This window comes from Pituophis catenifer, unplaced genomic scaffold, assembly GCF_029215685.1.
Source record: "Pituophis catenifer annectens isolate HBS135680 unplaced genomic scaffold, rPitCat1.0.hap2 SCAF_2, whole genome shotgun sequence".
Lineage (NCBI taxonomy): Eukaryota > Metazoa > Chordata > Lepidosauria > Squamata > Colubridae > Pituophis > Pituophis catenifer.
Genome location: NW_027256882.1, coordinates 225,481,920 through 225,495,412, shown reverse-complemented (window position 1 = coordinate 225,495,412; position 13,493 = coordinate 225,481,920). Strand labels below are relative to the sequence as shown.

General features: G+C 37.7%; 1 protein-coding gene across 1 annotated transcript in view; it reads right to left on the bottom strand.

Moving 5' to 3' along the window:
• The window catches only part of RFX3 (regulatory factor X3), a 170,312-nt gene that overhangs the window by 69,338 nt on the left and 87,481 nt on the right, over positions 1 to 13,493 (bottom strand). The window contains exon 2 of the mRNA XM_070935568.1: positions 10,042 to 10,166. Within this exon, the coding sequence (XP_070791669.1) occupies positions 10,042 to 10,158 (117 nt within the window). The 5' untranslated portion in view covers positions 10,159 to 10,166. The remainder of the gene's footprint in view (positions 1 to 10,041; positions 10,167 to 13,493) is intronic.

Sequence of the window (13,493 nt, the reverse complement as noted above, 5' to 3'; positions counted from 1 at the left end):
AGAAAATGCTAAACAATCATTCTCTGGATTGATCAGAAACTGCAATATAAAAACTTCATTATATGAATCACTAAATTGATTTTTAAAAAACTGCCTGCAAATATCTTCAAACTCAAAAACTATAACCCACTATTTTATCTTCCCTTATTGGTTGAACATATCTAAGATTTTTTCTTTATTTGTCCCATTTGGACAAAAATAATATAACCAATTTCATAGCTTTTAATTATTTAGGAAACTAATTAGGCAACATAAAAAGTTCAGGGTTGTACATTTGAAAAACTAAACTGATAGTAAGATATTGTTTAGCTTTTATCTCTCGCTAACTAAAGCATCTTGAAACGTCGCGCAAGACATGAGATAGGAGGCACTGTTCTCAACAGTAACAAAGCACATTTTAGAACAGAGCACAAGTCTTTGGGGTTTAAAATTTATGACAATCCCCTCTGGTACTTGGAAAGAACATCATAATTCAAGAGAGATTTTCATGCAAAGCAGCAGTTGGAGGGAAAATAAAGCAGGAGATAGTATAAAAGACAATTAAAGCCCTTTTCTTTTTGTTCTCCAAATTAATGTACGGTTCAAATTAAAATGAAGAAGAGCACCTGAATGTCAAGTCATAGAAAAATTCATGTGGCTTTGTCTGTTTTCCTTTTTGGAAATGGATCCAGCAGGTCCCTACCCACACAATCAAGTACACTGTCTTGGCCCATGGCTGTTTTCTCCAATATCAAGCTTTGTGACTATTCTCAGATTTTGTTAGTTCTTTCTTCTCTTCTTGCAAAGCTAAAAACTACTACTATTTCTCAAAATTTAAAAGAAAAAAAGCTTCTATCCATTAAACAGTAAAACTAATGTAATAGTGGTTTGTTGTATTCTGAAGGTCTTTCCATGTGGGCTATATGAAAGAAGTTTTTTTCAGTAGTGGAGCTCATGTTCTGCAATGCCTCCTCAATATGAATACTATGCTGATTTTCTTTTGATGCCAGGCAAAAAAGGTTATTTTTCCTTGGGTTCTTAGTTTTAATCTGCATTTATTCTGAAACTACTATTTTTTTATGATGTCTTTCATTGTTGCCAAATCAAAGCAAATCAAATTTTCTTACAATTCCAGACCAGAACACAGTACAAATATTGGTTGTTAAAAATAAAATATACAGTAGTAACAATATAATAGTCAATTTAAATGTGGACATCCTGGTTCTTATTTTAAGTATCTTAGTTCAAATCAGTGCTATGGAGCAGGGCCGGATTTAGATGAAAAGAGGCCCTAGGCTATTCCACTTATGAGGCCCTTTCACCTATAGTGAAAGTGTAATTTTAATTTTGCTAACAATTTGAATGTAGGCCCTTCTTGATCTTGAGCCCCTCTTGATCTTGAGGCCCTAGGCTGAAGCCTAGTTAGCCTATAGGAAAATCCGGCCCTGCTATGGAGTTATGATCTTTGTTGCTAAGAGACAACATTTGGCAACTAAAAAAGTGCCCTTAAACTTTGTCAGCTAAGAGGGATTGAGTGTAAAATTAATTTATATAAAAAATAAATAAATAGAGCCTGTATTTAACTGGCTGAGAATGAGGGTAAAATTGACAGTGAAGTGCCTATGAATGTGTTCATTTCAATCTTATCTTGGAAACTTGCCTTATAAAATAGCTGATAGTAAAGCATTAAACTGAGTTCTGGACAATGCTCGTTAATATTTGGGATGATCAGCAAATGGAGCGAAGTTGCTAGGCCTGAACTTTGGAAATGGCTGATGGCTGATACTCATACTTCTTAGAAGTTCCATTTTCATCAGTTTGTGACTCTATGTTCCACACACTATGTTTAATTACCACTTTAGCATTACCTAATCCTAGACATAGGAAATACTCGGCTAAAAGAATCTATATATATAAAAGCGAAATACCACTCATGCATCATCACAAAATTTCCAGAACCGTAAAGCCTACAAACTTGAGGCTTGAGGGAGAGAAGGGAATAGGATAGGAGAGGCCTCTGTGGGGCAAGCCTGAGGGAGAGAAGGGGATAGGATAGCATAGGGGAGGCTTCTGTGGAGCAAGGCTGAGGGAGAGAAGGGGAGAGGAGAGGCCGATTGTAACTACTCATTAATTTTCAAGCTGTAAGTGTCAATTTATCAAGCCCGATCACATAGTTTCGTAGCGGAGCACGGGTATTCAGATAGTATAATATATGTGTAATAAGAAGAATAAGAATAGTAACAACAGATAGCATATGCCATTTCTGCAAAAAAGCTGAAGAAACAGTGCACCACCTAGTTAGTTGTTGCAAGAATATTGTCCAGATTAAACAAAAACAACAGCATGACAAAGTAGCAACAATGGAAGATCTGCAAGAAATACTATTTGCCTGAAAAATGAAAGTTGTTGGGATCATAAAATAGTCAAAGTAAGAGAAAATGAAGAAGCTACATTGCTCTGGAACTTTAGAATTCAAACAGACACACATCTGCCACATAATCTGCCACACTCCAGACTTAAAAATAACATCGATGAGAAAGACAAAAAGTAGATAGTGGACTTGGCAGAATTGCAAAGACTGCAAAATAGAAGAGAAGTAGAGAAAATTAAAAAATACAAAAACCTGCAAATAGAAATAAAACTGTGGCAAAAGAAAGCAAAGGTAGTACCAATAGTAGTAGCTGCTTTGAATGTGATGATATCTTTAACACCATCAAATAACATCTGCCTACCCAGGTTCTTGGAAAGACCTGATAGGTTAAAAAAAAAAAAAAAGTCAAATCCAATGTAAACATCTTGGAGAGGGGGAGGAGGGGGAGGAGGAAGAAAGAAGAAATATTCAGCTCATGAAAGAAGATCACTCTAGCTGAATATAAACAACAACGTAACACAGTCACCAAAATCATTCACTAAAACCATGATGGTGAACCTATCGCATTACTTCCTACCGGAAGTTGGCAAACGGGCTGTTTCTGGCCTCCTGAGGGCCTCCGGGGGGGTGGGGAATGCTGTTTTCGCCCTCCCCACTCCTAAAGAGGCTCTGGAGGCTGGGGACAGCAAAAAACGAGGCTTCTGGTCCCACCGGAAGTTGGCAAATGGGCCATTTCTGGCCTCCGGAGGGCCTCCAGGGGGGTGGGGAATGCCGTTTTCACTGTCCTCAGACTCCTAGAGAGGCTCTGGAGCCAAGTGAGAGAGAAAAATGGGCCTACCGGGCCATCGCGTGTCAGGAGAGGGGGGAGCAGGGTGGTTACGCGCGCATGTGCAGGGCACATAGAATTATGGATGTGGGCACGCCTGTGCGTGACTCCCTCCCTCCTGACACACAATGGCAAAAAGGTTAGCCATCACTGCACTAGAACATTTGTAAAAATTTACCAGTAATTTTGTTACTGTACCAGTAACAAAAAATTGGTGGGAACATAAGAGTTGAAAAAGTAGTCAAAAAAAAAAAATTACCTGGTTAAATTACTGTGGGATTTGTGAATACAAACTAATAAAGACTTGATTCATAATACACCAGATTTAATTGGGGTGGCAAAAAAGATAGTGTGAATAATTGATGTGGTAATACCAGAGGACAGCAGAGAAGTAGAAAATATCAATATCTAAAAATCAAAATCTAAAGATTATGGCATAAACTGGATGTGGTGGTTCCAGTGGTTACCGGCACCGCACATTGACCAAATTTCTATCTGTCAATTACAAAAGGTCACACTGTTTTGATCCACATATATCACATGATACAGTATAGCATTCTAAGTTCTTGGGAAGGCCAACACCAGCTAAGGAACTGGGCAGCTATGATTTCACAATGTTATGTATAATACTAATTTAAAATTGTTAAATACTTAATTGGTGCCAGAATAAATCTGAGCCAAGCCTCTTTGGCTCAGTCAGACTAGTCAGACTTTGGCTTCAGTTTTGGGCAGTCTGAATTCCAACATTCTATCATCTTAGAAATATACTTGGGGGACTTGAAAAACCAGACTGAACGTTTTTAAGGGCACAATGCTATTGTTTAATTTTATATTGTTTTATTTCTGTGCAATAAATTTTGTGATTTTGTTCAAGCCTAGATTTGCATATGTGTCATCTCTCTTGCAGGAGCTGCATTGGCGGCATATTTGCTTCTGGGTCCAATTCAAGGTACTGATTGTCACCTTCATATCCCTACATGACTTGGGACCAGGTTATTTGAAGGACTGTTTTTTCCCAGTTATATTTACCTGACCCACCTGGGCAAGGAGACAGAGAATGTTACGGGCCTCAGGAGTAGGAGTGGGCCTAATCTAGTGGGACCAAGAAGAACAGCCTTCTCTGTAGCAGTTCTCTCCCTGTGGAACATCGTCCCTGCAGAGATAAGATTGGCCCCTACTGTGACACTATTTTGAAGACATGATTCTGCCAATGGGCCTGGAGACCCCAGAGTGATATCATCAAGTGGCTCATCTGATTGTTGTCACCAGAGGATGGGTGGTTATTTATTTATTTTGTTTAATTTGATTTATATGCCGCCCTTCTCCGGAGACTCAGGGCGGCTTACAATGTGTTAAGCAATAGCCTTCATACTTTTGTATATTTATACAAAGTCAGCTTATTGCCCCCATAATCTGGGTCCTCATTTCACCTACCTTTGAAAGGATGGAAGGCTGAGTCAACCTTGAGCCTGGTGAGATTCGAACTTACAATAATTGCAGACAGCTGGTGTTAATCACAATGCTTAGTCTGCTGAGCCACCAGGCCCGTTAGTTAGTTTTTGTATTATAGTTTTATTCTTGTAAACCATTCCAGAGTTGCATAAGCTGGGCAGCCATATAAATTTCTTAACAAATAACATTTAAATAAATTTCTTACTGTGAAGCATCATGCAGTTGCCTATAAATACTGTAAACAACTAACAATAATAGTTTGATATATTCCAAACAGAAAAATGGGAATATAGCAATAGCACTTAGACTTATTTACCGCTTCACAGTGCTTTACAGCCCTCTCTAAGCAGTTTACAGAGTCAGCATATTGCCCTCAACAATCTGGGTCCTCAATATCACACATTATTTCCTTTATTATTATATGACTTGACATATAGAATTTGCAATCCTGCTCTGGTCTAAATTTGTTCCCAGGTCCACTAACAAGACAAGAAAACAAGAGCTTGTTTTCAAAAGGGTAAAAGATACAGTGATTATTTTCTTTATTTTGTATGTTTGTCTTGGTTATTGACAGTAACCTGAAAGGTTGCGGGGGGGATAAATATTTGTATTCTAAACGTTTTTGCGTTTTGTAAAGGAACAGAGTAGTGCCTTGCTAACTTATGTATATTAGAAATATAATAAAAGTAGTACTCAAGTCAAGGTCTACCTGTAATACATTTCCATCACACATAAATGCCACTCTCTGGTAGGAAATCTAGCTGTTATTTGTCAGTGGTATAAACCACGCCTTCAGATTTCAGTTTGTAAGAGTGATAAAATTATTTGTACCTCACGTGAAGTGGTGACCATGACCTAGTATGAGATGTGTGAGTGAATCAACTGCAGACACGAATCACATTGCTTTAAAATCTAATTTGTATATAAATGGAAAACTGCCAAGGAAGTGTGGCATAGACACATTGGAAAACTTGTTAAAAATAAGGAAAGTGATAAAAAGGAAACTCAAGAGGGTTAAATCTCTGTAGAATGCTTGGAAGTTACTCAACCCATAATAATAGAAAGTACCAAATTAAAAAGTCACCTCCATGATTAAGAAGCAAGGTCAAGGAAGTGAAAAAAGGGCTGTAATAAATAAAAGTCCTGCTCAAACAAGGAATATGAAAAGAGACACAAACTTATATGAAAGAAATGCAAGCACAAATGTATAATGATGATAAAATGGAGGGGGGAGGGGAATTAGTTAGGAAGGTAGGTAGCTGGGCCTTTGTAAGACAAAGGAATTAAAAGAGTACTAAAGAAGAATGTGGATATTGTAAAGTAGCTGAATGAGAGCATACCTTCATTGCAGCATATGCAAGACCACTGAGTTAACATCACCAGGAAATCACAGGATGTGAGACAAACAGTAATGTCAAGAGGAGAAGTTCTAAATCTAATTGACAAATTGAAAACTAACAAACTGCTCAGTCCAGATGGTATCAACCCAACAGTTCTTAAAATAACTCAAGGGTGAAATTTCTGATTTAATAGAGGAATATGCAACATGTCCTAAGGTCAGCCTCTAAAGCTGATCAAGTTCTAAAAAGAAATTCAGAGGAGATCCAATAATGTATAACTAATTAGCTTAACATCCTTTCTAGATAAAAATACATCATATGAAAAACTACATATCAAGCATTAAAAAAGTAATTTTTGACTGCTACTGAAATAACTTGTTCTTTGAGAATATCAGTAAGCAAAGTGATCCAAGGTACAAATGAATGTCCTATTCAAAGAAGAAAAAAACCCTAAAGGAACATTTGCAACTTGAAATGCAGTGCATCAATCTGATCACTGTCCTTCGAAAAACAATATTTAAAATCAGAAAAAAGAATAACGAAAACCATCAAGTCATAGTAATATCCTTATGGGGATCCCTGTAAGCTAACTATTTTAGCTTTAAAAAAGGCAAGTAAGAAAGCATATTATAAGAATTCATAAAAATTTCCCAGATAAAGAAAGTGAATAGATTCTTTTCCTTTTCTCATAATATTAGAAGAAGTAATTCAAGGAAGCTGAATAATAAGAGAAGCAAAATGGACAAAAAGTGCTTCTTCACAAAGTCACAATCAAATCACAGAACTTTCAACTACTGTCACAATCTTGTACAGTGTAAGATGAAATAGATTCATGGGAAATAATTAGTCATGATGCCAGTGCAGCATTTTCAATATCAAAGAATGGAAGACGGTAAATTTAAAAGTCTAGTAAAAGTCTTGTCAAAATTAGACTGTGAATATATTCTTTACACTGAAATGGAACAGCAGAGCAAATTCAGACACCAAGAGATTCCTTGGTTCACTTGAAACTAAAAGAATCAATGCATGTACAAGAATGAGAAGAATGTAAAAAGAGTTTTAAAAAGCATGTAAGAATAAAATCCAAAAGAAAAAAAAAAGTGAAGTCCAAGTATATATGATTAATTGGAGAAAAAAGACTAATGGCAAGCACTTACAAAAGAAAAAGCAGTACAGAAACAGAAACTGCCAAATGAAATGATCAATGAATCATGCCCTCACAATCCTTAGGGAAAGTAGGATTTCAAAAAGGTATTCCAAAAGAACAAAGTGGCTTCTTTCTTTTAAGAAAATATTTGAAATGAAAAAGAGAGCGTAGATTTAATGCATAGGAAATTACTCTGAAAAGAAAAAACCACCTAAAAGCAAAATGTGAACAATTGAGATGGAATTAAAATGAGACAGGATTGATGGGAACAAAAATTAAGCAGAAAGAAATTATGACAAAATGTTTTTAAAATAATAAACCAACAAACAAATGCAAAACACACTAGAACAGGGGTGTCAAACTCAAGGCCCGGGGGCCGGATCCGGCCCGCGGGGTCGCCCAGGAAACAGCAAAGGACCGGCCCCTGGTGCCTCTGCCAGAGAAATGGAGCTTGGGAGGGGTGCAGGTGGCCCTTGCAAGCTCCGTTTTCACTGGCAGAGGGTTGCAGGACGCCGTCGCCATCAAAAACAGAGCTCGGGAACCCGTTTTTGCTGGCAGAGTGCTCAGACCACCACAGGCGCCCCTGACACGAGTGACGTTGAGCTGGTCATGCCCACTATGGCCACACCCACCATGGCCCCCCAAGGTCAAACACAATCCTAATGCAGCCCTCAATGAAATCGAGTTTGACACCCCTGCACTAGAGAAACAAAGCTTAAAAAAGTGAGTCTCCAAACAACTAACTCAATACTCAATCTTCTGGCTTTGCTTCTATGAGCTTGCAATTTGAGAGACCTGTTGAAAGTAGTATTGAATAGATGTGTGAGTACATATGTGTGTGCACACACAAACACACACATTCACATTCACACTCACACACACACACACCACTCAATTCCTCAATGATATGTTTGAAATCTGAAGATAGCTTAGCCTAACCATGAATATCCCAATGTTTACAAAAAAGAAGAAGGGAGACTAAAAACGTGCCGTTTGACATATGGTTTGGGAATGGAGATAATGAAAGACAGTAGTGATCACGTTTATACTATTCTCTTATACTGACTCTCTAAAGTCAAATGCCCGAATGTTTGCAAGAAGCCAGATAAAATATTAGAGACACAGAATTCACATTCTGCGTTCAAAATGGACATTTCGAAAACCATTTCGCTAATGGAGAATTTTGTAAGCTTGCACTCTCTTCTTCCTATGATTTCCAAATCTACAAAACAGCCAACTTTCAGCCAAGTTTTAGAGTAAACTTCTAGCAAAAAAAAACCCCACAATATGTTTTCCTCTCACTTAGTGAGGCTACTTTAGTCACATGACCAAATGGAATCATAAATGGAAATAAAAAAGCAAAAAGGAGGATTATCAGGAAATTGGAAGTAAGTATGTATAATATTGGGAGAAGCTCACTTACTTCAAAAGTAAGTTAACAAGAACATGTTTACACCTAAGCAAAACAGAGTGACTATGATTCCCGCTAGAGCTGGAACAGGTGTTATTCATTCTTCCTACGCATACTAATGCCCCATTCCCTTCTGTGATATCAAAGTGAAGTAACAGTTCAACCACAGCACTCTTTTTCATTCAAACAGAAAAATGCAAAATATATGTTAATACGATAAAAACAAAGCCTCTCAGATACTGTTTCATTAGTCATTATTTTCACTGTCATTTGCAGAAGAAAAGAATACCAAAACAAAGAATGTGTTAGTCTAAAATCTGTTGTTTCAAAAGAACAAATGGAGCATTAATTTATACATGCTGATATATTATATTTGTCAACAAAAACAAAAGTAGATAAACACATCCACTACAAAAATAAAAGCCATCTTGAGTAATTAAGCACTTTACATTTTTTTTCAATAAAATGTACTTCTAAAAGAAGACAAATCAGTGTCAGATTCATTCAGATTTATAAAGACAGCATCTGAAATACGCTTTTATTGCAGCACTTTTAAATAAGCCATGTCAAATTGCAAATATATGTAATAGGTGAAATTCATCTGAAATACTTATGTTAATCACTACAAAAATCATGAATACACTGTTAGCTTAGGATAAACTTATAATTACATATATGACTGAGCTTATGTAATTATATGTGCTCAAACAGACTTTCAGTTTAACTGTGAACAAAGCAATCTCTTTAGTACATTCTTGTATTTATTTCTAAATATTGTTCTTATCAAAAAGTACAATTCATAGTCTACTTTTTTTCAGGCATAAGCAATCTATGCTTAAAATTTCCAAAAGGACTTTTGTTTCCTGGATAGCCTCATCCAGTTTCTCTGAAAAACAAAGATAGGTTTTATCTTAGGAATACATTTAACCATCTCTCCCATGTCATTTCCCTGACATTAACCCAAATGCACCTATTACCACTCAGAGATGCTGATAGCTCTCAGGAGTAAAGAACCAAAACATAAACTGTATTAGAATATTTCTTCATTTAAAAATAACTTTCTTCATATACGAATCATCAATATCCCATGTCTAACTTCCTGGTTTATAGAACTATTGTGCATATTATCTTCCTCAATTTCCTCAGGAAAATGACTAATTGCAATCCCTAATGTCAAAAAGGTGCACAAAATATTTTGGGAACCATAATGAGAACCTATATGGACAGCATTAGACTACAAAACCTGGATTACTCTAAACTAAATCATGAATGTATTCTTAAATCTGAGTAGCTTCATACATGCTGGTAGAAATATGATAATCATTTTGGACTTGTAGCGATAAGCAGTCTGAATCAAGAACAAGGTGGACAGCTGCTTTCCTGAATAATACATAACAAAGTAATTTAAACTCCGCAATACTGAAACAGCAGAACCCTTTTCAAGAAACATATATAGGAGATTGAATTGGCACTGCCCAAAAAGTTCTTTTTTTTTAAAGACAACACAGTACCTACCTGTTGTTGCACTGGTAACTGCTGTACCACCTGGGTAGGTACAGCTGCTTGGCTAGCTACGGAAGTCTGCAAAGTAACCGTCGAACCTGTATCCGACCCAGTCTCTGATGTCTGCATTCTTGTTGCTGTATGAGAGGTAAATATACACTCATTAAAATTATGAATTTGTTTTGTTTTTTTATGAGTATATAATCTCTTTAAACTGCCTTTATCCTACCAACCTTGACTGATCCCAAAAAAAGCTAAGCAGGATTGGAACCGGCTAAGATCGTTGTTGTTTTGGTGGGAAATAATCAGAAAATGCCAGTTTGTAGATTAGATTAGGAAACAAACAAAATACTTTCTGGAAAAGAAGGCAAAGATAAAGAGCTAGTTTTGTCTAGTGGTTAAGGCACCAGGCCAGAAGCCGGGAGACTGTGAGTTCCAGTCCTACCAGAGCATGAAAGCTGGTGAGTAACCTTGGGACAGACACTCTCTTTCAGTCCAACTCACCTCACAGGGTTGTTGTTGGGAGGAGCAAGGACCATTAGCTATATTCACTGCCTAGAGTTACAAGTAGACCTTGACTTACTACCATAATTGAGCCCAAAATGTATGTTGCTAAGTGAGAAATCTATTCAGTTTTGCCCCATTTTATCATTTTTCTTGCCACATTTGTTAAGTGAATCACTGCAGCTGTTAAATTAGTAGTACGGTTGTTAAGTGAATCTGGCTTCCCCACTGAATTTGCTTGTTAAAAGGTCGCAAAAGTTAATCACAAGATCCCGGGACACTGCAATTGTCATAAATATGAACCAACTGTCAAGCATCTGAATATAAATCTTGTGACTATGGAGTTGATGCAATGGTCATAAGTGTGAATAATGGTCATAAGTACAATGGCACTTTTTTCAGTGCTGTTGTAATTTTGAAGTCATTAAACAAACTGTTGTTAAGTCGAGGACTACCTGTACTTATAAAGTCATAAAGGCAGTACGTAAGTAAATCAACAAACCATTTTGAAACTGTTGCCAAAGATCTATACCAACACATGAAATTAGTAGCTCAACTGAAAAGAGGTTTTATTTTTCTCACAGAACAAAAATGGACAAAATTGTGGCCATTTGAATATTGCTGAATTACAACTTCCAGCAACCATCATTGGGCTGCTGGGAATTGTGTCAGTAGCATTTGGCTGGTCACAAATTTGCCATATTTGCCATATTTGCCATTCACGGGGTGCTTCATTTATTTTAAAAGCCAGCATCAAACCACATGCTATGTTTAAAAAAACCCAGAAACAATATTTTGCCGTTGTTCATTTTTATTTAATTTCTTCCTCATACAGTTATGATTTGGTAATTTCTGCTTGACTGTGTCCAGTGATAATTAAAATTATCAACAGATCAATAATGTGCAATCATTATTTTCCTGTTCAAATTCAATGTTATTTGCTTCCTTGTTCCTGTAACCTGGTTGGTATGTTTCCTTGGCACCAGTAGTGGGATTCAACCAGTTCGCACCACTTCGGGAGAACCGGTTGTTAACTTTCTGAGCAGTTTGGCAAACTAGTTGTTGGAAGAAATCATTAGGGCAGAGAACCGGTTGTTAAATTATTTGAATCCCACCACTGCTTGGGACTAATCCCCCCCCCCGAGGAGCTCCCTATTTACTACTTAACTGGCTGGACACAAAATATGGATGCCTCCTTTCTCATAGTGGTAGCTTCTGGAATCTGTCCTCTGCTAATGCTCTTCTTCACTTTTGACATTTTATTTAAAGGCCAACTCTGCACCTAGAAGTCTATTAGACCATTGGCCTTTTCTGAGAAGACAAAACTAAAACCAAAAAGGAATTTCCTCCCAAGGGATCAGAAAGGAAATTCCTCTTGGCTTTGTCTTTTCTCCTGAAGAATAATTCCTCCTACGGAATTGGCTCCACTGTTCCGATGATCAAGAAATAGCTGTTGGGACAATGATCAAGGCTTTGTTTTCTGTTACTGTCATAACTCTGAAGCCTATGGGAAGAACACTGAGCCAGGATAAGACTTTCTGGACATCTAGTCATTCTATTTACAGACTGGTTTTAGGGTTGTGCTTCCTGAGACGATTTTTCCTTTATTCCACATGGAAAGACTAACAGAATCAATACAGATAATCCTCGACTTACAATAGTTCATTTAGTGACCAAAGTTCCAACGGAACTGAAAAAAATGACTTATTTTTCACACTGTTGCAGCATTCCCATGGCCACCTGATCAAAATTCAGATGCTTAGTAAGTGACTCATATTTATGACAGTTGCAGTGTGCCAGGGTCATGTGATCATCATCTTTTGTGATCTCCAGACAAGCAAAGTTAATGGGGAAGCCAGATTCTCGGAACAGCTGTGTTAGTAATTTCACAATTATAGTGATTCACTTAACAGCTGTGGCAAGAAAGGTCGTAAAATGGGGCAAAACTCACTTAACAACGGTCTCGCTTAGGCACAGAAATTTTGGGCTCAATTGTGGTCAAAATTTGAGGACTACTTTTCTCTTTATCAGCAAAGAAAAAAGTTAAATCCATCAAATTCTTTTCTGTGACAACCTTACCTGTCATAAAGGAATTGCTTCCAAGAAAAACTGTGTGGCAGAGACTGCTGCTATTTAAGATATCACATATTGCTTTGCCCACATTTACTCTAGACCAGGGGTGTCAAACTTGATTTCATTGCATCAGGGTTGTGTTTGACATAGGGGGGCGTGGCCAGAGTAGGCATGGCCAGTCACTCATCAAGGCTCCATTTTTGGCCGCGACAGCCTCCTGCAGCCCTCTGCCAGTGAAAACGGAGCCCGGGAGTGCCACCCGAGCTCTGTTTTCATTGGTACAGGGCTGCAGGTGGCTGTCACGGCCAAAAATGGAGCCTGGGAGGGCCGTGTGTGGCCTTCCTGAGCTCTGTTTTCACTGGCAGAGGCACTGTGGGCCAGTCCTTCGCTGTTTCCAGGGCAGGCCCGTGGGCCAGTGCTAAGCACCCAGCAGGTCAGATCCAGCTCCCGGGCCTTGAGTTTGTCACCCCTGCTCTAGATGGACTTTTTGGCAATTGCTTGCTCTTTGCCCCACTGGTGCATTGTTTAAGGACAATTTGATCCACTTGTAAAGCCCAGCAACCTAGACAATAGTAATAAAAACTGGCTGGCTTCTTAGATCCACACATCTTGCTAAAAAATATAAGGCCCATCCCAGAGACCTAAATGATGGAAAGATGGGAATATGAGTTAAATAAAATGATATCTTCCTGACTTTAAATATTTTCTTCAGAATTTTGCCACCTGTATTTTCCATATAATGCAGCTCTTGTCTGATATCACTTCTGTCCAGAAAGTCCCTATTGATTTTTCAAAGGATACTGTATCCCCTCATCAACTTGGCTTGGGTCCTGCAGCCATGTTCCCTTCTTCAACTTTTTCTTTAACTAAATTAAATCATATATTTG